General features: G+C 37.7%; 1 protein-coding gene and 1 non-coding gene across 2 annotated transcripts; both read left to right on the forward strand.

Annotated features, from left to right (window-relative positions):
* Positions 1 to 2,856: 2,856 nt before the first annotated feature.
* TRNAP-AGG (transfer RNA proline (anticodon AGG)) lies at positions 2,857 to 2,928 on the forward strand. The gene has a single exon. It is a non-coding gene; the product is annotated as a tRNA-Pro (tRNA).
* Positions 2,929 to 14,835: 11,907 nt separating this feature from the next.
* Positions 14,836 to 18,399, forward strand: LOC149242826 (putative LRR receptor-like serine/threonine-protein kinase At4g36180). The gene is made up of 4 exons (XM_089371030.1): positions 14,836 to 15,491; positions 15,609 to 15,820; positions 17,830 to 18,037; positions 18,156 to 18,399. Exons 1-4 carry the CDS (start codon positions 14,836 to 14,838, stop codon positions 18,397 to 18,399), a joined length of 1,320 nt encoding a protein of 439 aa, XP_089227156.1.
* The last annotated feature ends 7,433 nt before the right edge of the window (positions 18,400 to 25,832 follow it).

Genomic DNA, 25,832 nt, shown 5'->3' on the forward strand with positions numbered 1-25,832 from the left:
AAACAATACATTGAATATATGGTCAGGCAAACATCTGAAATTGAGAAGCTTGAACCCTGCAACAAAATCAAAGCAATCAGTATGTGGAAAAAGAGTGTAGTTATATATCCAAAATCATTAATGTGGCCGTACGAAGGATCTTATGTCTCGTTCCATCCTGTGAGCATGTGCATAACATATAATTTCTAATACTATGAATATAATTACAAATGGATAAAGATGGAATGATACATTTGAAAGTTTTCTTATGGGAACAGGTAGAAAAGTTAACCCAGATTCCAGAGTGCCAGCTATCTATGGAGGTTTTAAATTCCATTGATCAAATTAGAAATCCTTCCATGATCATGTTTTCATCCTCAACCTGGTTTTCATTGTAAGGATTTTGAGCAAGAAACATAGATTGAACATTTAGAAGACATTGTAAGGATTTTGAGCAAGAAAAATAGATTCTACAAATAATTGCAGCCAACCCCAATGTGACATCCCAATTCACCAATTCCTGGTTGAATCAATAAATATATATATATATATAGATGGATATATCAAGATGATTCACTTGTAGGATTCCAATCGTCCACTCCGGAAAGCATCATAATAAGACAAGACCAGCCCAAAATGAAATGAAAAAGTTCATATGTTATTAAATACATGGTGGCATTAGGCATTGAGGAATTATTGATGGCAATTCAATATTTGTTTTATTGGGGGATTGACATTCATCAATGGATTAAGCCCCCCTTTATTTATTCACATTCATTGGTGGATGGCCTGAATGATTTGGAGGTTTAAATGATTCTGTTCATCGGCATTACTCTGTAGATCTATTAAAGCATTGGTATTAACCAATTGAAATATTTCCCAGCAATATGACAAGTGCTTTCAGATTCATGAACACTGGCATACGTTACATGAACAGTTACACACCTGAAGAATCTCGGACATATAGCATACAGATCAGTTGCGAATATGCCAAAACAACTATTCTATGCGGATGACAGTGCGAACCCTTTTTTTCAACCGGGCAAAAAAAAACATAACATCTTTAACCTATTGCAGATAGCAATGCACCATACAATAAACATATAGTAAAATTCTCAATAACTGCAGTCAGAATTTTTAAATTCAATCACAAAACTAAAAAAACTCCCAACATTTAAGGTAGACAGGTACACTAAGGCCAAAATATACCTCAGATGAAAATTCAAAAGATTTTCTAGCAGCAGTTAAAATGCCATCATGTCGAAACAGAGGAGCATACCACTTTTGGACAGGGCAAGAGCCATTCCATTTTGTTCCCTATATACATGAACAAAGGAGATGTCATGAAGGAAAGAATGATTTGAATGATCTGTGTCATCCAATGGTGCATGAGGATTTGGAAGAAATTTTTTCCTAACACCCACTCAATGAATGAGTGATCTTGATAGATCCAATCTCCAACCATTTCACACATTTCAGGAGTACTCAAAAAACCATAATTTCAGCCCTGAAGTTTGTACCCTCCCAATGCTATTAAAAAGATATTCCATTTCAGGACCCGCCCAATGCTATTAAAAAGATATTCCATTTCAGGACTGAGCTTGATTAGTGCCCCACACCCACAGCTGCCACCTTTTCCTGCCCCATAAAAAAACCATTGGAAAAGAATTACCCAGATCTTTTTTGAGGCAACTCCTGTGGAGAGTACAGACATCCATAAACCAATCTCGGAAAAATGCCAAATAATGTTAAGACATGTGGCAGAAACGAAAGAGATTCTGTCCTTAAAAAATAGCATCATTTCGAGAGATCCAAATGCCCTAGATCACACATATAACGAGAATGTGAAGGATCTGTGTCTGCTAGACCAATAACAGAGGCATAGTGCGAACCTGTGGCATAGATGAGTGGAACACCACATTGATGCAGAGGCATGCTAGTGGACTTGAGGCAGACAAATATGGAGCAAAACACAACCAATTTTAGAGAACGTTGAGAATAGCAGATAAGTGTCGCAGATACCATTATGGAGAAGGGAGACACTGACAAATATGTCGTGGTTTACTGTGCATTGAAATATTAAGGTTTCGTGCCCTAATTTAGGCCATGGCAGTGTTAATTTCAATTCCACCGTTGTTAATTTCAATTCCATCATTAATATATGTGTTGTCAATTCCATTCCAACGTTAATATATTCCGGTCATCAATATGCTTGGTGGCCTTATACATTCACCATTAATACATCCTTTGTACTGTTAAAGGGCCATGTTAATACATTTCCAATATTGAAGGGTTACTGATATTAGTAGTGTTAATGGTCTTACATTGAAGCAACATTAACGGTTAATTGCATTGGTAGTGTTTCCAAACTATTGATTGGCATGCATTATCGCCAATTAATTATATTTTGAAACTTTTGATATGCCATTGCATTCTTTATTAGGGTTGGAACAACATATCATTGTATTGGGACAACGTATCATTGTAATTGCATTGGAGCTGCGTTGATATGGACTTTGGAGCTGCATTATCATGGCCATTGGAGCTGCGTTATCATTGGAGCGTTGATATTACCAATGTTCTCTGAATGTTGCATAGATATATCATTTTCAGCATTAGTATTCATTTCTAGCGTTAATATTCTAATATCATTGCCAGCGTTAATATTGCAAAATTGAAGGCATCTCTAACTTTGAAACTGTTTCAGCACAAAAGTTGTACGAAGTTTCTGAAAGCTCTCTTGAAAAATACAGTTCAGGGATTCTGCATTTTAGATCTTGGATGTGTTATGGTCAGGCAGTTTGGATTCCTGGAATGGCTTGCATGCCAGGTATAATTACACTAGTGTTCTCTTTCAGAAAGCTACGATATGTCCGAGGGCATTTGGTCTAGTGGTATGATTCTCGCTTAGGGTGCGAGAGGTCCCGAGTTCAATTCTCGGAATGCCCCTGTGCTTCACTGATTTAGAGGCTTCAAAGAAGCCTTGCTTTATTCAATTTCTTTAAAGAAGTCATGCTTTTGTGAAATAAAGTTTGTACCTCCCCTGACTGTCGGTTTCTTTAAAGAATCCTTGAGTTTGTGAAACAAGGTTTGCAGTTCTCCCAACTGTCAATCTCTTTAAAGAGACCTGGTTTGTGTGAAGATCTGTAGCTCTCCTGACAGTCTCTTTAAAGAATCCTTGAGTTTGTGAAACAAGGTCTATAGTTCTCCTAACTGTCAGTCTCTTTAAACAGACCTGGTTTGTGTGAAGATCTGTAGTTCTCTCAATTTCTTTAAAGTAGCCTTGTCTCTTCAATTTCTTTAGAGAAGCCATGCTTTTGCGAAAGAAAGTTTGTATGAAGATCTGTAGCTCTCTCAATTTCTTTAAAGAAGCCTTGTCTCTTCAATTTCTTTAAAGAAGCCATGCTTTTGCGAAAGAAAGTTTGTAGCTCCCCTGACCGTCAGTTTCATTAAAGAATCCTTCAGTTTGTGAAACAAGGTTTGTAGTTCTCCCAACTGTCAATCTCTTTAAAGAGACCTGGTTTGTGTGAAGATCTGTAGCTCACAAAAAGTTTGTGGCTTTCCTGACAGTCAGTCTCTTTAAAGAATCCTTGAGTTTGTGAAACAAGGTCTATAGTTCTCCTAACGATCAATCTCTTTAAACAGACCTGGTTTGTGTGAAGATCTGTAGCTCTCTCAATTTCTTTAAAGAAGACTTCTCTTCGTGAAACAAGGTTTGTAGCTCTCCTAACTGTCAGTTTCTTTATAGAAGCATGTTTTTTGTGAAACGAGATCCGTAGCTCTGTCAATTTCTTTAAAGAAGCTTGGCATGTGTGCAACGAGATCTGTGCTTTCGCTAAATGTGTTTTAAGAAATTTTGATGCGAGAGGTCCCGAGTTCAGTACTCGGAACGCCTCTTTGTTTCATTAATCCTCTTTGCTTCATTAATTAAATTTCTTTAAATCTCTTTGCTTCATTAATTCAATTTCTTTAAAGGGCCTTTTTGTGTGAAACAAGCTTTGTAGCTCTCCCAATTTCCTTAAAGAAAACTGGTTTGTGTGAAACCAGATATATAGTAACTCTGTCAATTTTTTAAAGAATATTAGTTTGTGTAAAACGAGATCTCTAGCTCTGCTAGTCGTGTTTTAAGAATTTTAGATGTGATTTATGAAATAAGATTGGTGTAAAGGTCTCGATCATATTTCAACGGGTTTAATTTTAAAATTGCTGACATTTGATTTTCATTTTAGTTATGTATTAGGAGTTTTTGTTATAAATATAAAAATATTGTTTTGTTAATATAAATTTTGTGTAAGTAATTTTTTTTAAAATCTGATTTGATTATAAAATAAGCTTAAATCGATGTATATGTTTTATATTATTTTAAAAAGATTAAGTATATTCAATTTAAATCAAGTAATATTATAAATGTGTATGTTTTATATTATCTTAAAAGATCAAGATCACATTTATTCAATTTGTTTATTCCCGATGTCAAACCAATTAATGATTTGGCACAATTTTATATAGTCACAATTTAAGTAATTTCAAAGATTTTACAAATTATGGTAAATCATTATTGAAAAGTTTTCAAGTAGCTTGGTCAAACCCATTAACTATAATGTATTTTGAAGAGGAACAATGGATCTTAGCTTTCAATTTGATGGGGTAGACCTAAGGAGAACCTTATAAATAATAAAACATGTTTCAAATCAATCAATTTTAAATAAGGATTTGAGAGGATTCTAATATTTCAAGCAATAATAATATGTATGCATGGATTTTAAAGAAATTCTCAATCTTCTGACAAGGAAATAGAATAGAGATTTTCGAAAGACATGCTAATGGCTGAAAGGCACAAATCTAATTGTGTTTAGATTCAAGTGTGAATATATTGAAAGCATCATAGCCTTGATAACCACACATTCTATATTTCCATATCCAACCACAAAGTAGCACAAGTGCACCAACACTAAAAAACTACATAAAGCTCTCAAACTCAAAATGAAAAATAACTATTTCACCTACATAAGCAAGAATCAACCACAAAGTAGCACAAGTGTACAACCACTAAAAATACTACATAAAACTCTCAAAATCAAACCAAAAACAACTACTTCACCTACATAAACATGAAAAGTGAGTTTGTGTTTTATATAGAATACCAATGCCCCATGGGTGAGGACATGTAGTGTGAGTCTCAACTTTAAATTTCAAGCTTCGATGTTCATGCTTTATTCTTAAGTGTGTACAATGTAGGATTACATGGAGCGAGTGAAGATATGGACTAGTTTTTTCTAACAAGTCCAAATATCCACTGTGGACGAGTCTATGCTTATCTTAAAGTCTCATGTTAAAGTCTTCATATTGTGGGTGTTGCCTACTACAATACTTATTTTGGAGTCTTAGCCAAAAATATCACTAACGTTTTTTGTTTTCCATAAATTTCTTTGAAATTTCTTATATATATATATATATATATATATGGTAAATTTTAAGTCAATTATCAAATTGGCACTTTGAAAAATTAGGTGACCATCATTACTAACATGCAAATTTTAAAATGGTTTTAACCCTTAGTTCAGATTTCAATTTTTTAAATGCCTTTTTATTTTATTAATTCAATTTCTTTAGAAAAACTTGGATTGTGTAAAACAAAATATGTAACATTCTTAAATTATTTTTAAAGAAATTTTGGTTTGATTTATGAAAGACAAGGGGGCCCGTAGCAACAAGTCCTCGCTTAACTAATTGTTGGTGTTGTGAGAAAGTCTTGCTATCAAGTAGTTGTTCCCTCAAGATCAAGGGTTGTTTTTCATTCCAAGACCCAAGAGTTCATAGGCCCTCAAATCAACACCATTCATTGAATAGAAAACAAGATTATTTGTTCCTAGGAGTCCCATGCGAAATGATTTCAGGTCCTCTTCAAGCTCGATGGCTTGCTATTGCGATTTCAATTATGGTTCTTGTGGCAATTGCGAATAGATCAACTCCAACTGCTCCTGCTCATTTTGGTGTATTTTCCAGTCACAGTTACTACTCCGATTACTCTTCCTGCTATGGTTACGATTTATAATGCATACGAGAAGGAGCAAAGAGAAGAATTGTACCTAATTTCCAATACAAATTTATATAGATATATGTAAATAACACTAGATCTACTACCATAAAAAATATACCAGTATAAATAATGAGTAGAGAGACCAAAGAAACCTCAATGTGGATGATACCTCCCAGTCTCTAATTATGACGGAACATCCCTTGAGATTGTAGGGTTACATCATCCAAGGTATGAGTGGAACTATGCTAATGGAGATGCCCTAGGATGAGATGACAAGAGATTTCACAAGTCTTTTTAAGGGAATTTTTGTGACCATTTCGAAGCTCTGAGGAATTTGTTGTAATAAAAAGTAGATCCTTCATACCCTAGCCAATCATGCTTTCTATAAGGGTACAAGTCTTCTTAGACCTACCTTCCTTAAGGAGCCCTCCAATGAACATAGTGAAGAGGTATCCTTCCTTGGTCAATACCTTGTTGTGTGTTGCAATTGTTGGTCAAGCCAGAACAGGTGGCCCATCCCAAAGTCACCCTTTCAGGTAGTGCGGGCCGTCCCTAACTGCCTAGGCAGATTAGAAAGAATAAGCTACAGGTCCATAAGTAACTCTTGGTGGCTGCTCGATAAATAACTTGGGAACTTATAACCTCCCCAGGGGATGCTACCCTCTCCTCTACCATGCATGTTATTGGCTAGTGGGTGATGCCTCTCCACTTTGTAGTTTTTCTGTAGTTCGTCTACTGCGAAATATTTTGTCTAATGGCAACCCAAGATGGTGATGTTTTCTCTATGAAAAAATCCCATCCTGAGGAGAGCTATTCAGAACATGAGGATTGTGGCTCATTATGATTATGTGGGAGTGGGTAGGAGAGAGCATATATGACAAAAATTGTATATTGGTGGGGTAGGAGTTTCTAACCCTCTAGTGGGGGATCCATATCTCTCTCCATCCAACCACCAGGGTAGCTCGAACAATCCAACTTCTCTGGAATTATCAAACTGCAACTCATGTAGAGCATAAAGATATAAATTGTTTAGCAATCATTTGGAAATCAATAGGAAACACAGATCTGGTAAGAGTGCTAAATTTAGTTTGTTCCTAAGAGTCCCATGCGAAATGATTTCAGGTCCTCTTCAAGCTCAAGGGTTATTTTTTATTGCAGAACCCAAAAGCACCTAGGGTTTCAGGCTTGTACATGGGACCTTGGATAGATGTCCCCACTTCCTTCGATGCTTCACCAAACATGAAAGATTTCTATCTTGTGACTTGTTGCATCAATATGTTTATTCATCATAAGGAGGAATATTCCTAGTAAAATGTGATATACTTACATCTATCTAGTGTTCATAATTATTAAAATGCAACTCATTTAGAGCAAAAAGGTATTCCCTTTCAAAGATACTAGCTTGAACTATGTTTGTTTATGATAATTCTTTTGCAAATCCACTCCCATATCACATTATATTGAACCTTCCTTTGCCAACATAACATTATATTGAACTTGTCTTTGGATGAATTAGGTTGCATTACCTCATCGATGTAGTACCAAATGAAGACGAAAAAACACCACACAAGAGTGAAGGTTGTCTAGTAAAGGAAATGTTTTAAAGATGTTTTGAATTTGCAATAGTTCACACAGTACACTAAACTCATAAAACACTTGTCAGAGTAAATAATTCAACAAGAAACTAGGGTTCCCTAGACTTCACATTCACAATAGGTCACACAGTACAATAAAATCATAAAACACTTGTCAGAGTAAAGAATTCAACAAGAAATGAAGTTTCTCAATCCAGGGATGGGAATTTTTTAGCAACAACAAGGCAAAGGGAAACATATATGCCATGTTAAGAGAACCTATATTTTTAGTTGTAACAAAGTGATTTATGATGATGAAGACAATATAACAGGTGTTTCAAGTCTCTCTTTCTTCATATTAAAAGAGGATTCACAACAATGCAAAGGATGTAATACATGCTATGTCAAGGTAACCTGTATTTTTGGTTGTAACAAAGTGATTTGAGAAGATGGAAACAACAGAAAAGGTGTCTCAAGTCTCTTTTTCCTCGTCTCCAAAAAGGATTTACAATAAGTGCAATTGCAAGAGCCACCCATACTTAAAACCAATATGATTGCCATGAGATATCCCTCGATCAAAGGTATAAAGAAGGAGACAAATGAAGACACCATAATTTTTTCCCAGAATAGTTTAAGTAGAATTACATAGCAAAAACTCTGCCATTACCCAGGAGTAATCAATACCATAACAAAGGAAACAACGCAACCATCCAGATACTAAACCATAACTATCGAGGGGATGCAAAGGAAATAAGAAAAACATTAACGGGTTTTACCTCCTCTTGATCACACAAACAGTTGAAATCCATGGCCCTCCTTTACTGAAATCCCAATTTCCTTGACTGGGCTTGGGGATGCAATGGATCAATGACAAATAAATTCTTCAAATAAGGAAAAATCCCCTGACCTGGTTAAGTACAAGGTCACTATCATGGCCACTACATGTCTTGCTACATGCTTTGGTAGAAGTCTAACAACCTTTCAACAAACAATGAATTAGCAACATATTTTGATTTTGGCGCAGACAAAGCTAAGGACTCAAACATAATTCGATGTTTGTTAGGCACCCACATCCTCACTGTTGGTTGGAATGTCCAGGCAATCCTAACAAATCACTCATGAATTTTTAGATCGCAAGAGTAAATCCATTGACGATCTCACTCACAACAGCTAGTAGTGGGGCAGGGATCAGATGTTAAGGTGCACACAAAAAGATTAATCTACATGATTTTTCTAAATTTGAGCTTATTAAACTCATGACTTAAACCTCTCCACACTTATCAGGTGAAAAGTACCACAAGTTCCATAAAAACTCCGAAGTGAAACTTCAGAGAGTATCTGAAGCGCATTGTACATCCCATTCAATGAAAAGTACTAAGTTGTTAGTTTGGGGAAAATTACCATCATTGCAAGCATGAGATTTGATAGGTGCTCCCATGAATTTGTATTGATAGGCAATATGCAATTTGATTGGTGCTCCCTTGACTTTGTATTGATAATAAATATGCAGTGTCTTTTATATTCAATAAAATGAATGTTGTTGTTTGCAACAAAGACAACATGAATATTAATTTTCGGTCCATTTTTTATCTTAGCATCATAAAAAAGAGATGTCGTAAAGGATTTCTATAAAATGCAGTTCACCAACAATCTGTTTCCTATAAGCGCCTTATCTCTTCCTGATCATATTACAGATTGAATAGAAGTCCTAGAAATCACTTTGTTTCCTTTAAGGAAAATATGGGGTTACGCTCAAATATGACCTAAGCTCACAACTTATTTGACTAAATGTATGAAGATACACAGAATTATGTTGGTTTGTTTTTAATTTATGCCCACGCATATAATAATAATTGAAATTAAAAGTTTCAAAGTTTAATAAAAAATAAGATAATACACAAAATAAAATTAAAGTAAAATGAAAGACTTGTCACGAGGTGTTGCATGCCTTTCAAGTAAAAGGAAAGACTTGTCATGAGGTGTTGCATGCATTTCACATGTCTGAGCTATTGAAGAGCCACCGCAACCTATAAGTTCTAACTTTTCATAACTGGAAGTGTTGGTCTCTGGTGCTCCGTGAGTTACTACAATTAGTTAATGTTGCAGATCAAGAATCACTTTGATATATTCATTGTAGACATGAGAAGGAGGGAATGAGACTAGATCGATACAAACATTGGTATTGACCAAATCACTTTATTCAATTGAGTGGGTGAGCAAGCAACCATAAGCAAGCGTAAAGTGAGGGAACTCTCACATTTACTCATCAACAATTATTGTTGTTAGTATTGCTACTTGGTAAACGACTTGGAAATTTAGTAATATAAGGAGGTGTTGTAGATGATAGAGAGTGAAACCCTAGTCTATAGGTTAGGTTGAAAGGATAGGAAAGTAAACAGAGTCACTCTCTAATAAACTTCTTCTCTGCCACTAAAGGATACTCTACCATCACAATAGAAAACAATTCCAGTCGCACTGCCCTTAGTGACACAAGTCTAGTGGTCTTTCAAACTCTATGGAGACACCTTCCAGGCCCACTTGACAGAGTTTCCTGGTCAGAATTTGTCCGCAGTCGTCAGAGAAACGAGAGTGATCCATCATCAAAGTTGGCCACAAATTTTCGATCTTTGAAGCATCAGGGCATATAATCGCCCATGTCACACAAATTTGGAAAATTCCATTTATTTGTAATGCACAATCCTATACTGATGGACCTTGGCTATGCTTTTTATAGTTTCTTATGAATTGTGCAAATTGTAGGGCTTGAATAAACTTAGAATCTTCTACTGGCTGGTTTTATAATTAGGTCCTCATTTCGAACCTTGATAAATATTTCCAACTTCGCCATATCAATTTTTGTAAAAAATTTCCATCCTTATTATCATTACATAGTGTTTCCCTATCCTAAGGGCCCCATCTAAAGCTCAATAAATATTTCAAACTTATTGTGTTTCTATATCAAATTTGTAAAAGTTTTCCATATTTATTGCCATTAGATAGTGTTGCCATGTCCAAGGTTTGTTAGTCCAAACCTCAATAGATATTTATAACTTCTCATGTTGGCATATCAAATTTGTAAAATTTTTCCCTCCTTATTACCATTACATAATGAAGGTATCATGTTCGAACTTGACCAAAATCATAAATATTTGTAACATTTCCTTTTTTTTGGGTGAATATTTTGTATTGTTTGGAGACATGAAGTTCATATGAAGTCATGGAGTTTTGGGTTGGCTTGTCATTGGGAAAAATAGAATAGACCTAGAATATCAACCTTTTTAAAAGAGAAAAGGACACATTTTTGTTTTTTCATATAAAAACTAAAAACTGAGCTACATAGGACACTTACAAACTAAGAGATACAAACAAAGATCATGAAAGAATAAGATAAAAAGAGATTGGTCAGGGAGATTTGGCATGCTTAGCTATGTTTTGGAATTATTTCTTGAGGGAAGAGTCTTCAAAAGATTACCATGACGAGGAGATATGTGAAGCTAACGATATCAATGCATCCCTAATTAACTAACTTATCTACAATTTTATTTCCATTTTTTCTAATGTGAGTAGGCATGATCATTGGAATGGAAGGAAGGAGTGATTTGGGTGCCATGTAGGATCTTGTGGATCATGTTTATAATGAGTTGAGAATCTCCCTCCACCATAATTTTAGTGCGACCATGAGTTTGAGAAATCAATAGTCCTTCTTCCAAGGCTTTCAATTCTACTGCGTTATTACTATTATATCCCATGAAGCCTAAATAAATGTAGATAAGGGATCCCAAATGATCCTTGAAGGTACCACCATAGTTTTCCTCACCTAGGTTACCTTTTGAAGTGTAGTCAAAATTGAGCTTTAAAAATTAGTGGGGGTTGGGGTGGGGGAGGAATTGGAATTATAGCAGGGTGAAGAGAGTGAGCATATATGAGCCCTAGAGTAAGGAACCTACTCTCAAGTGGTAGGGCCTCCTCGTTTGAGTAATTTTAGTCTTTATCTAACCAGGATTGCACGACAATTAATTATTTTACATTCTTTTGAATTATGACCCAAATAAAGTCATGAGAGAGGGAGCGATTCTTGAATATGAAAAAATTATTCTCTTTCAAAATAGCCCAAAGGAGTAGACCTGGGAGGAGAGTCCATATGTAGTTCAAGATAGGATTATTAAAATCTTGAGCCCTCCAATTGTTATTGGTGTGAGGGATACTATATATGTCATGGTTTGATTCCTTCTTGTTAGCTTCTACATCTCTCCATAGATGACTGTAATAGGGGAAACTATTGAAGAAGTGCTCAACATTTTAGCTTCTCAAAGGAATAAAGGATAGCGAGAGGGGCCAATATGTTTGCATTTTTTAATTTTATCCCAAGTTAAGGTTTTCCCTTCAACTAGGAGCCATAGGAAGATGGAAACATTTTTCCATATATTTCTCTGCCAAATGCAGTGCCAGATGGAATATTTTGGAAACTCTTTGAAACCTGCTTCCATGGTATAAGCCTCACATATGGAAAATGAAATCCTTGGTCCATAACCCTATCACAATTTATCAGTTAAGTTGGATATCGGGATGAGTCTTTGTTGAAGCTCACACCAAAAGTTTGAACAAGTCTCCTCACTGAGCTTAGGGTTCTATTCCCTTGGAATTAACCATTGTCACCATGTTTGATTTGAGTTATAGGCATCCTAATAGTCTTTGAATTTGTAACACACATCCTCTTACATCTACCCACTTTCACCGGTTTACCCAGGGTAAACATGAGATGAGGGGCTACTATGATATGACTCAGCATCCTAGATGACCTTAAGGAGATGGAGTCAACACAACAAGACCTTACTGACTTACCTTAGGTGCCACAGGACCTTTAAGAGTAACCCAACCCCTTCAGGTGTCCAACCCCTAAGACAAATCACTTTTTTTCTGATACCACTTGATCCAAGATCTTTCACTTATAGATGTGTTAAAGAATTACATGCATAAATTGTAGCTTAACATAGAAATTTAATGTGCACATGTGAGAAGAGGAAAAAAACATAAAGCATGAAAGAAGACAACAAGACTTGATAACAGAGTTCATCTGACTTGGACTATGTCTCTGGGCCCTCCATACTGAAAAAATGGCCAAAAAATGCAGAACTCTGATGGAGAAATAGATGGCACCATTATGTTCGTGGCATCGAGAAATGCTGAAACCATATAAAATTTGTCAAAATCTGACAAAGTGAAAATCTAGCCCTCTTGCAAAAATCTGCCTCGAACTACGTGCACTCCCTCTTCTGCCTGGGCGCATTGTTGAACTGTGTTTAAGTAAAAATAGGCTAACATATTTCTCAAGAATTCTATTGGCGGAGTTGGTTTGAGATCAATTTGTTACAGAGGAGGTTGGGTGGTCAAACCTCGCCTCCTCCTTTTTTTACATACAAAATTATTTAATGGGAAGGGAGGTTGGGTTGGGCCTGCCTTGGGCGGCCTGCCCACCTCACCTGTCCCCTCTCCTTGGCCCGTACCTCCCTTTTAATGAGCAATGGAGGCTGGGTCCGCGCCCCAAGGACCAGCCCATGTTTAATGCACGTTGTTTTGTTTTCAACGAGGTTGGGTCGGTGCCCTAAGTGTCGGCCCACCCAATCTTGTGCGTACAGTATGGTGGTTCCGTGGGAGGGGCCGGGGGTAGTGGCCCGCCCCTCCACTAATAACATTGCTTTGGATAGGATTAGGGTGGCGGGGTTGGTGGCCCGCCACTTTTTTTTTTATATTTTTTTTTGTTAAACAAAACAAACTCTGCATTTTCGAAAATTTAGATTTTGACGGAAGTAGTCGTTTTAACTAGGAAACAATTTTGCCCAGAATCCGGTCGGAGTTGGCTAGATTCTGTCCACCGGAAAAAAGTCCAAATTGTGTCTTCATTAATCCTACGGAGTCAGCAAAAAGTCAACCCAACTTTGACTGCCTCTATCTTCCTCATCTGGACTTGGATTGGAGTGTTGTTCACACTGTTGGAATCAAGGCGATGAGCACTTCGATCTGATGTCAAGTTAATTGCCTTTTCGCCACTTTGAATTTTGAGCCTTTTCCATGCCATTGGTGTCTGGAGATCCCTGGATCAAGTCTTCTACCTATCGCAGACAGCAATGCACCTTACAAGAACCCTTTAAAAAAAAAAAAAAAAAAAAAAAAAAAACATAACATCTTTATTAATAAAAAGGCTAGTCTTCTACCTATTGCAGACAACAATGTACCTTACAATAAACATCTAGTAAAGTTCTTTCTTAATACATGTAGTCATAATTTTTAGATTCAATCACAAAACCAAAAAAAGAAAAACTCCCAACATCTAAGGTAGTGACAGGTACACTAAGGTCAAAATATACCTCAGCTAAAAATTCAAAGGATTCTCTAGCACATATAGATCCATCTATTAGCAATTAAAATTCCATCATGCCAAAACAAAGGAACATACCACTTTTAGACCAGGCAATAGCCATCCCATTTTTTTCCTTATATACATGAACAAAGGAAATGTTATCCAAAGAAAGAATGATTTGAATGATCTGTGCCATCCAATGGTGTAAAGGGATCTGGAAGGAATTTTTTCCCAACACCCACTCAATGAGCGATCTTGATAAATCCAATCTCCAGTCATTTCACACATTTCAGGAGCCCTAAAAAAATCACAATTTCAGCCTGAAGTTTGTACCCTCCCTAGTGCCATTAAAAAGGATATTCCATTCAGGACTGAACTTGATTAGTGCCCTACACCCATAGCTGCCACCTTTCCCTGCCCCATAAAAAAAACCATTGGAAAAGAATTACCCAGATCTTTGTAGGAGGCAACTCCCGTGGAGAGTACAGGCATCCATAAACCAATCTCGGAAAAATGCCAAATAATGTTATGACATGTGGCAGAAATGAGAGAGACTCTGTCCTTAAAAAATAGCATCATTTTGAGAGATCCAAATGCCCTAAATCACACATATAATGAGAGTGTGAAGGATCTGTGTCTACTAGACCAATAATAGAGGCATAGTGCGAACCTGTGGCATAGATGAGTGGAACATCACTTTGATGCAGAGGCACGCTAGTGGACTTGAGGCAGAGAAATATGGAGCAAAACACAACCAATTTTAGAGAACGTTGAGAATGGAAGATAAGTGTGGCAGGTACCATTATGGAGAAGGGAGATAATGACAAATATGTCGTGGTTTATAGTGCATTGAAATATTAGGGTTTCATGCCCTAATTTAGGCCATGGCAGTGTTAATTTCAATTCCAACATTAATTAGGCCGATAGGCCTTCCTTTGAAACGGACTTTTTTCGTCCTTTTCATTCTTAGGTTGACACCTGGCGTCCATATTTGGCAGGCATCTTTCGTGATTTCTGTTGCAACCCTCGCAGCACGCTTCAATGCGTCTTCGTTTGCCTTCAATCCTTTGCTCTGTGGCATGCCTCTCAACACCACTTGCCAACATCGTCATTATGAGCATCACCATCATCGGCATGGAAAGCGGGCTATACTGTTAATCGCCATAACTGTGGCATGCGGGGCACTGTTTCTTGTCAGCGCCACAGCCTGCCTGGTGATTTGTCTTGTGAAAATGGAGCGCAAGAGACGGCGACTGAGAGAAACCAGTGGTGAACAAGAGAATAAACTGATCATGTTCTACAACCCAATTTCTTACGCCAATGCTCTGGAAGCCACAGGGCATTTTGATGAAGAACATGTACTAAGCAGAACCAGGTATGGAATCGTGTTCAAGGCATGTTTGCAGGATGGAACAGTGCTATCAATCAGGAGATTAGCAGACGGACCAATCGAGGAGAGTGTCTTCAGACGAGAAGCAGAGGCTTTGGGAAAAGTGAAGCACAGGAATCTAACAGTCCTGAGAGGATATCCTGCTCACTTGTATTTCCACTAGAATTGACTAATTAATGACATCGACATCCTCATCTTCTTCTCCTCTTCTTCGGCTGTTCTCAGTACTGTGACAACTTCATTATTTCTTTCTTTCGGAATAATCAGTACTTCTTCATCTCGGCTCGCAGTTGTTCTATACAGAGCCATGGCAGCGGCAGCTACAATGCAAGTTTCGTTTGTTTCAGATCGTTTAATTTCGTTCAAGAAGGCAACAACAGGGGAGTTATTTGGCCTGAAAATGGTAAAATTTTCAAGTGACATGGGAGGGCTGGGGAGAGCCAGCCATAGGAAGATTATCACTTCAGCATCTTCCTGCGGTATGAAAACCTGAAACCCTTCCTAAATGGCTTTTTTTCCCATCCTGTTTGCTTTTGTTTACTTACTCTTACAGTGCTACGTCTCTCTGGTTTTTTGTTTTTCAGGGGATTCATGATACATTTTCTGTTATATATATATATAGTTAGTGGGTATATATATATATATATATATATATATATATATATATATAGTTAGTGGGTATATATATATATATATATATATATATATATATAGGGTATAATAGGGTTTTCACACTGCAGTTCCTTTCCCGAAGGGTGTCATAGGGCGTTCACTATTCCTTTTCGATATTTTAATTAATTTTTTTTAGTATTGATTAATATAATACATGTTTTTAGGTAACTGTCACAAAACTGCTTCAAGTGTTCACTGGATATGGATGATAATGGGCATTCCTAGCCCATGTTTCATGGCTGTTTTTTTTTTTTCTTTCGGTCATTGTATTTGTGTTGTTGCAATAGTTATAGGAAAATACCCTCGGGGACATTGGTTGGATACTGATAATAATCTGACATAAATATCTAACTTTGTTATATCATTTGGATTCCAACCATAGTGGGTGATTGGAGTTTTCTGTTACTTGTCAGAAGGATTGTCTGAACTTAACAGGGAACAAACTTGAAAAAATTATATTTTGCAGGAAAATCGGCCCCTTCTTGGCCACTAATGGTGACGGGTTCCCCCATCTCCTCCCTTCTTGCCTACTTGTATTTTCATCTATCATGGTGATATTGAGCTAGGATCTCGCTGTTATATCTAACGCCTATTTCTCTTCTTTCGTTCTTCAGACATTACTTGATCATGTTCCTTTCATGTATTTGTTAGTTTATCTTAGTTTATGCTTTCTTAGGTACTCTTCCAGGTGCTTATTGCTTATTGTACTTTTTCCTCCAGTTCCATATACCCATCTTTTTGGTTATTCATTTGGATATTAATATAGGTACCTTATCTTATCTATGAACACATTTTCACATTTGACATTGTTGGGTTTTAGATGGTTCTTTCGTACTGTCACCATCTTGAGTTTGTTGATGGTAAATAGATTTCTGATCCTCTGTGTACGTGCCTGTGGTCTTAGGATCTGTGTACACCTGTGCATGAAAATGCACTGTATTTAGTATTTACACATGGCTATTCAAATTTCAGGCTGACTGTTAGTTGTTGTGGAAATGTTTCAAAGTTTTGGTGTTAAGTTATGCTTTTGGAATATTTCTTCTTTCTTTTATTTAACATCAAGGTATGTGTGTGTGCTCCCTATGATACACATAGATGTAATTAATTGCAAACATGTCCCACCTTTCGTAAATGTGTGAAATTTTGTGTCTAAATTAGAAATAACATTCAATTGTCATTCCTGTTATCTTAAGAGACATGCTACTAAATGTTTTCAAACTACAAAAATAGAAAAATTGTTTTCCAAATACACTAAGCCTATCTTCTTTCTGGAAAAAACATTTGATTGAGGGAATTATGTCTATTTTGTTATTTTTATTAAATTGCTATTCATAAACAACAGACATGCATGATATTTGTTATTCCTATCAAATATGATATAAGCTTGGCTTGCGAACCTCAAGTGCATCGTGGTGGCGTTGTAGGTGGAATTGTTCCAAAGATTTCAAAGGATATCATCCAGCAGATGGTTGTCGCTGGTTGAGTACAAAGCCTGTTTTGAATGTTGAGCTTAACCAGGTTTGGAAGATATCCTCTAAATGTCTGGCTTAACCAAGTTTAGAAGATATTCTCTAAATGTCCGACTCAACCAAGTTTGGGAGATAACCTTTAAGCAGATGAGCTTGTTGTTTCGGTTTATAACAATTTAGAAGGCATATAAAGCAGCATAAGAGGCTTTTTTTCTTGGTCTTTGTTATTGATTGGCCTTCCTTTTTCCCAATGACCTCAATATTTGGGAGTATCCTAACCCAAGTGTCATTTTTGTCATAAAGAAGAAATTGCTAAACCTTTGTTTTTGTCTTACCCTTTTACTCAGCTTGGGAGTGGACTTCAATCCTGTGTGGGCAATTACTCCCTACCACTATTACCAGGAAGTCTGCCTTTCTTGGTGATAAACTCCTTTGGGCCATATATATATTCGACGCAGATTTTGAAGCCCATCTCTCAGATTTTGGCCTGGATAGACTGGCAGCCATTCCAGCAGATCCCTCTTCATCTGCACCCACCCCTGCTGGCTCTCTGGGGTAAGTTTCTCCTGAAATAAATTTAACAGGGCAGTTGACAAAAGAATTTGATGTCTACAGCTTCGGAATTGTATTGTTGGAACTTCGAAATTGTATTCTTGGAACTTCTTATTGGTAGGAGGCCAATCATGTTCACCCAGGACGAAGATATAGTGAAATGGGTGAAGAGACAGCTTCAAACAGGGCAGATTTCAGAGTTGTTTGATCCAAGCCTTCTGGAACTGGATCCAGAATCTTCAGAGTGGGAGGAGTTTTTGCTGACAGTGAAAGTGGCTCTTCTGTGCACAGCCCCTGATCCTCTGGACAGGCCATCCATGACAAAGGTGGTGTTCATGCTTGAAGGTCATCCAGGCCATCCATGACAGAGGTGGTGTTCATGCTGGAAGGTCATCCATGCTGAGGCGGTTTCTTGGTTTACAATAAATTAGATCCTCTCAATCCATGTTTCTTGGCTTTTTAAATTAATTCCTCTGAATTAGACCCTCTTCATCGACGCTGAGAGGTGGCTTCTTGTTTTTTAAATTAGATCCTTTTCATCCATGCTGAGGCGGAAGCATAGATCCCTCGTTGCACAGAAAGCCAGAGAAACCGAGCCTGCCAATGTCACTGTTGAATATGGCTAGCATTGAAGCGTTTTTCTGGAGGAGAAATTCCTGTAAAGTGGAGATGTTAAAGATGGAGTAAACGGCGTAATTACACCTTCGTATACAGTGAGTGCATAGGGCAAGGAAAAAGGGATTGTCAATGTGGATTCATCCCTCGGAGGTAAACATTTTGTTGACTGACACTGTTTTTTTGTATTTTATTGCTACGAAGATATTCAAAATGCCTAGCAGAATCTTTTACACAGTTTGGTCCACAACTCAGGGAAACAGGGAAACAAGGTAGCATAGATCCATGTTTGTATAAAAAAATGTTGTTGTGAATTTTTTAATTTCCAAGGGTAAGTAAGTGAAAAAAAATGTGTTCTTATTATGTTAAAATTTCCACCGCTTAATCATAAACAGTAATTTTCAATTTTGGTGGTTTCGGATTTATTTAAATCAATTAGAATTTTTTACTTATTTTTTTTTGTAACATATAAATATAATTTGTTTTTTGGGTTATACATATATATTCCCAAGTAATTTTGATTAGTTTGGATTTAATTTGGGAAATTTATTGATTTGATTTATTATGAATGATTGATTGGATTTTATTATATAAATAATTGAGAGAAACGAAGAATAATAATTTGTATAATTTTGATTAAGGATTTATTTTATTTTGGGCAATTGATTGACTACTTTTAGTTTGAATGGTTGAATTATTATAATATTTATTATTTTGAACCAAAATATAATTCTTTCAATTTAACATTTCTATTGGCCTCTCTTTGCACTTTTTGGGGCAATTGCTCGTATATGTGTTGTTAATTTCAATTCCATCATTAATATATGTGTTGTCAATTCCATTCCAACGTTAATATATTCTTGTCATCAATATGCTTGGTGGCCTTATACATTCACCATTAATATATCCTAGCATTAAAGCAAGACATTCTACTGTTAAAGGGCCATGTTAATACATTTCCAATGTTGAAGGGTTACTTATATTAGTAGTGTTAATGGTCTTACATTGAAGCAACATTAACGGTTAATTGCATTGGTAGTGTTTCCAAATTTTATTTTTTTTTCTGAATAAGGCTAATTCTATTATAGTACAAAAAGGTCAAAAATTACATCAGAGCTACAACAAGGCCATGGCCTTGTAAATCCTGCCCAGAAATTGACAGTTTGCCCAGATTTACACCTTCCAAAATTGAACACAGACTATCTTCTGTTGTGTCTTCTACTAAGACTCAAAACAGTGACTCTAAACAGTACGTAACAGGGACATGCTGAGATAGACAAACATGGCGATGATGAGCACCGCTTAAACATGGACTGAATGACATATAGACCCATACTGCCGACACATAGACATACAGACCCATACTGCCGAACTGATACATAAACACAGGATTGAAAGACAGAGTGATGCTCCTGCGGCCTAGGCTGCCGAGAGCGAACTGCTTGACTTGATCATTCATTGTCCGTGGTGTAGGGTGCTTCCTCAACTCGGCACCCAAGTTGCAGAGAGTCGTCAGAATCGGAGAGAGGGACCACCGCGCTGGAAGGGAGACCCTGAACAGGCTCGCTTGGACCCGCAAGAGCTGCTGGAGTAGCTAAGGGGGAGCTTTCCCTAACAGGGTGTTGCAGGTCAATTATAGGCACTGTCCCTTGAACTTGAGGAGGGTTTTCCAGAGTTGCATCTGCCCGATCTCTGAAAATATCACAATGCTCAACAGTTACAGAGACAATAAAAGTAGAATTGGCGAGTGTGCAGGGTATCTGATACCTGACCGTAGGATGCGCCTCATGTCCAAAATCAATTATGCATTCGCTCCCCAACCCTCTGCCTCGTCCGGCTCTGTTACCATGGAGGTGCTGCTGCTCAGACGTAACTTCAATGGAGGAGGAAGGAGAAATGGGGGCAGGCCTCTAAGTGGTAGCCCGTCCGCAAGAGCCTCCGTGTCTACTGCACATTCTCAGTCTCTCACCCCGCATTGCTGGATAAAGAAGAACCCGCTTGCAGAAACCCAGAGAGGAGGGATTAATTAGGACGGGGGCCGCCGTTTTTGGCTCACAATGCCTGGGAATTGCTCTCAAGCTTGTGACAGTCCCTGAATTGGCCACAGAGCATGAATGCCCTTGCTCATTCCCCCGCTCCACCGAGTAATGCGCCAGTGTTGCAGCGGAATGCCAGACGATTACAGAAGAATGCGCAAGTGTAGCAGGAGCTCCCAGTTTATTAATTGCCATCGCACAGTTAGCCAGGAGACGAATTATGGAAGACAAGACCAGCATTAATGCCCTTGTTGATATTCTAGCATGAGAACCTCTCTTACATCTCGCGAGGTACTGCGTGTCACACATGGGTTGACCCCTGCCCATGTGACTCCCCATTTGTCCGCCGCTCACCTTAAGCACCCGCATCCGGGAAGTGTTTCCAAAATATTGATTGGCATGCATTATCACTTATATTGGTGCCAATTAATTATATTTTGAAACTTTTGATATGCCATTGCATTCTTTTTTTTTTTTCCAGAAAGAAAAAGCTTAATATATTTATATGAGGGATATAATGTTCAAAATTTACATCATGTGTACTCCCATTTTAAGAGAAAACCAGATGAAATCACCATGGGAGTTTCCAGCGAAATAGGTAAGGAGAAATTGACTGATACATAGAGTTCTGGGAGATTACCAAAACAAAAACTTGAGCATAAGAGAAACAGGAAGCATATGGTTGTACAGAAACATCATGTACACCATCCAAAAACAAGATGATAAAGAAAGACATCCACATAAAGATCAGAGACCCGTCCATGAAAACCTGTTATGAGAAAAAGAAATGAAACTAGAAGTCCGGCATATTAAACTCTTGGATATGATAGCTTATTCCCTCAGAAAGTACCTGCAAAAACCAAGAACCAGTAGCCTCCTGTAGACCTGTTTTAGACAAAGAATCTGCCAGATAATTTTTGTCTCTGCGAATATGGTGAATAGAACTACCATCCATGGAATCCCAGTAGTATCTAATCCTGCCCATCCAGCCATTCAAGTGAGGTGTTGTAATATGGATCTTACCAGAGATGTAGTCAACCATAACCTTCGAATCCCCATAAATCGAAACATGTTGTAGATTAAGGAAGAGGCAAAATTTTAATAACCCTGCGAGAGCCATGGCCTCCGCTTTACTATTAGAACCACTACCCCCGTTCTAGTGAATGGAGAACTGAGTGCTTTCATCTACCATGATCAGGATGCCACATCCACATAAGCCTTGCTGTTCAGCACCGTCGAAAAACGCCTTTGGGAAGGGAGAGTTTTCCAAAGATTGGTCAGAGGATTCGCCCCTTCTTTGGTTAATAGCTTTCAGTGGAAGGGCTTCATAAGTAGCAACGATTTTAACAAAGATATCAGTGCTGGCCATTTTTGAATCGTTAAAAATAACAGAGTTCCGCCATTTCCAGATGTGCCACAGGGTGGAGATCAATAACCTTTGCCAATTTAACTTCTGTACGCTGCACCAGAGGAGCGTATCCAAAATTGTAGCATGAGCCTTGAGTTTAAGTCCATAACTGTTCTCTAGAGACTGCCAGATTTGTTGAGAATGATAGCATCTTATGAACAGATGATCATTATTTTCCCCATCAGATCTGCATAGGGGACATATGCCTGGATCGGTCCATCCGCACTTCCTCAAATTCTCCCAGGTCAGAATCTTGTTATGAAAGTTGAGCCATGCGAAGTGTATCATTTTCGATGGACAACCATCCTTCCAGTAAATGTGAGGAAAGATCGAATTGAGCGGGGATCGTTTTGATTGCATGATGTGCTGATAAACTTCTTTGACCCTGATATTATTCATCTCCTTTGAGTGGCTCCATATTAAAAAGTCAGATTCCACATTGCGAAATATTCCACAATTTCTTAGACTCGCCTTTATGAGATCCCATTGATTTGCTATCGGGTGAGGCATCTGAAGTGTGTCTGCGCTTTTCCATATTGGAATAGGCCCCTGCCATTCATCAATCAGACTATCCCAATAGAAATGTCCCCTTCTGTGGAAGAAATTCAAAAGTGATTCAGGTATTTTAGGCACCCCACTGCTTCCCTTAAATTGATCGTTGCTAATAAGAATCTTGCTTCCATTTTGAAAATGCAAGATATGGTTCTTCAGAAAATAAGATTCATTTTTGCGGAGGCTATTCCAAATGAAAGATCCATATGGCACCCCGGATCATTCCTTTTCTGTACCAGAAAATAAAATCCTTCTTTTTTAAATATTTCACCTGAATCATGTTACACCATGGACCTACACCATGAGCAGCTCTCCACAGAGATTTGCATAAAAGGGCCCTTCCAAACGATTGCATATCCAGTAAGCCCCAACCTCCCATGTTCTTTGGCAAAGATATTGTGGCTAATTTTGTGAGATTAAATTTCTTCTTGTCTGCTTTTCCTCCCCAAATGAAATTGACAGACAGTCTATTCAAGCTTTTAATAATGCTTACTGGAATAGCAAATAAATGAGCCCAGTAGACTGTGAGTTGGTTCAAAACTGATTGTACAAGAACTACTCTTCCCGCCAGTGTTAAACACCTGAATTCCCATGCTGATATCCTTTTATGGAATCTATCAAGGATCCAACTCCAGTCCGATTTTGTGTAGCCATTTGCTTTGATCTGGAACCCCAAATACTTCATGCCACAGCTGATAGGTTGTGCTTTGATTCCAAATAGTTTTGATAACCATTCTATAGCTTCTTGATCATTTTCATCATGGCAAATTGCAGATTTCTCATTGTTGACTATCAAGCCCGTAGCCTTCTGAAAGTTTTTTATAATTTCGTAGTAACATGTCCAAGTAACCCTGCAAAACAAGCAAAATAATATGATATCATCAACAAATAAATTATGTGATATAGAAATGTTCCTGCATATTTTAAGTGGGCGGCACAAGTTTTCATTGACAGCCTTATTGATGTGCAGGCTGAGGGAATTCATAGCCAGAATAAATAACAGCGGGGAGAGTGAATATCCCTGACGTAGACCCCTTTCCACCCGGAAGAAAGGGGATGGAATATCGTTGATGATAATTGCATAGTCCACTGGCTCAACACATGCCATGATCCAGTTGATCATGTTGGAGTTCAGACTGATCCTAGCTAGCATGCATCTGATGAAGCCCCATTCCAAGCAATCGTATGCCTTCCAGAGGTTGATTTTAAGAATAGCTACATCACATTTCTTCTTATGAATTGCAAACAGTCCCTCCTGAGTACTAGCCACAACATCATGAATGTTCCTACCTTTCAGAAAACCGTGCTGATCCTTTGCTAAAAACTTTGATAACACTCCTTTGTCCCTTTCAGCTATAATCTTCGAGACAATCTTATATGAAATATTACATAGCAAGATTGGTCTAAAATCCTGAAAATTTTGTGCATCCCCCTTCTTAGGAATAAGAGCTATGTAGGTAGAAGTGAGTTTTTGATTAATGCTGCCCGCCAGTCTAGTGCCCTCGACCATCCGCAACAGATCATCTTTTATGATATCAAAGAAGTGAATGAGGAATTCTACCGTCCAGCCATCTGGACCAGGACTCTTGTCCTTTTTGAAGGATTTCAAAATAGTCAGCAGCTCATCCTCCGAAACTTGCTTGAAAATAAGATCATTTGACTCTTCATCAAACATGCAAGGGAATAGTTCAATTCCCCATAAAATGTCCTGGATGTTGCAGTTTCCCGATCTTTTACACTGGTTTTTGAAATATGCCACCGCCTCATCAGTAATATCCTGCTGAGAATAAATATAACCCCCTTTACCATCGCTGATTTTCCAAATCGAGTTTTTCTCCCTTCTGGAATTAGCATAATTATGGAAAAATTTTGAATTTTTATCTCCTTCGTTCATCCACAAGGCTCTACTTTTTAACCTCCAGTAGGTTTCCTCTTGTTTCATAATCATCAATTTTTCCTTATGCAATTCCCTAATTCTACATCTCATTTCAAATGATAATGAGTCGTTTGCCATGGATAACGCCGCACTGTCAAGTTCCATTTGTATTTTCTGGAGATTTTTTTTATTTGCTTGTCTCTTTTGGAATTGCCACATTTTTGTAAACTTTCGAACCGATTCCATCTTCTCCCTAAATGTTATTAAGGCAGGTGGCGATTTTGAGGACGATAGTTCGGACCATGCTTTTTTTATAGCGATGTTATACTCAGGATCCTCCAAACAGTTCCTGTTGAATTTAAATGAGTATCCATATTTGAATCCCTTATTTCTCCATCCAAGGATGATCGGACGGTGATCAGAGATGAAGATATTTTCTATTGTAGAGAATGGCATGCCCAAAATGTCAATCACACTGGCGTGCAGGATGAACCTATCGATTCTTTTGGCAATGTAAGCGCTCCCAATCCTTCCGTTTTCCCATGTTGGAAGTATTTTGGCCGGGAGAATGTCGATATAGTTCCTGCAAAGTAACTCATTTCTGATCTTGACCGTAATAGCATCTTGATTTTTATTATTCCCCCATATTTCATCCATACTAAGCATGATATTCAAATCCCCTGCGATCAATAACGATTCCACATCAAAAATTTCAGAATCAAACAGACTTTCCCAAAAAATCGACCTATTCTTATAAGGTGCATAGACATTCAATATATTAATAGGACATTTTTGCCCCCTTATCTGCGCTGAAATGAGGATGCCTGCAATGCAACTATAGGCTTTTGCATTGATCCACTGAGGATCCCAAATCGCTGCCAATCCACCAGATTGTCCATTAGCTTCCACAGCTGAAATATGCCAGAGGGGAAACATTTTCCTAAAATATGACACAGTAGCAGATACAACGTGCATGGTCTCTTGTATAAGAATGATTTTAGGATTTGCCGACAAAAAAAAGTTTTTCAATGCCAAAAACTTCAGGTCTGGCCCCAGACCTCGGATATTAACCGATACAATGAGATTCATTTCGAAGGAGAACCGACCTTGCTTGCTCTAAGGGGCCAATCATCAGTCATGTCAATTATAGGAATGTCAATCAGAGAGAGATTACTGATACCACGACCAGTAGCATCTCCCCTCCCTCTAAAATGCCTGCTCCTGCATTTGTTCTTTCTTCTCACAGTGATGTTAGATGCCAAATTTGGACTGATCTTTGGAGAGCTGTGTTTATCAGGTTTATGAATGGTG

Source organism: Pinus tabuliformis, chromosome 8, assembly GCF_031772625.1.
Source record: "Pinus tabuliformis cultivar Carrire ecotype Pingquan chromosome 8, CPIR1, whole genome shotgun sequence".
NCBI lineage: Eukaryota > Viridiplantae > Streptophyta > Pinopsida > Pinales > Pinaceae > Pinus > Pinus tabuliformis.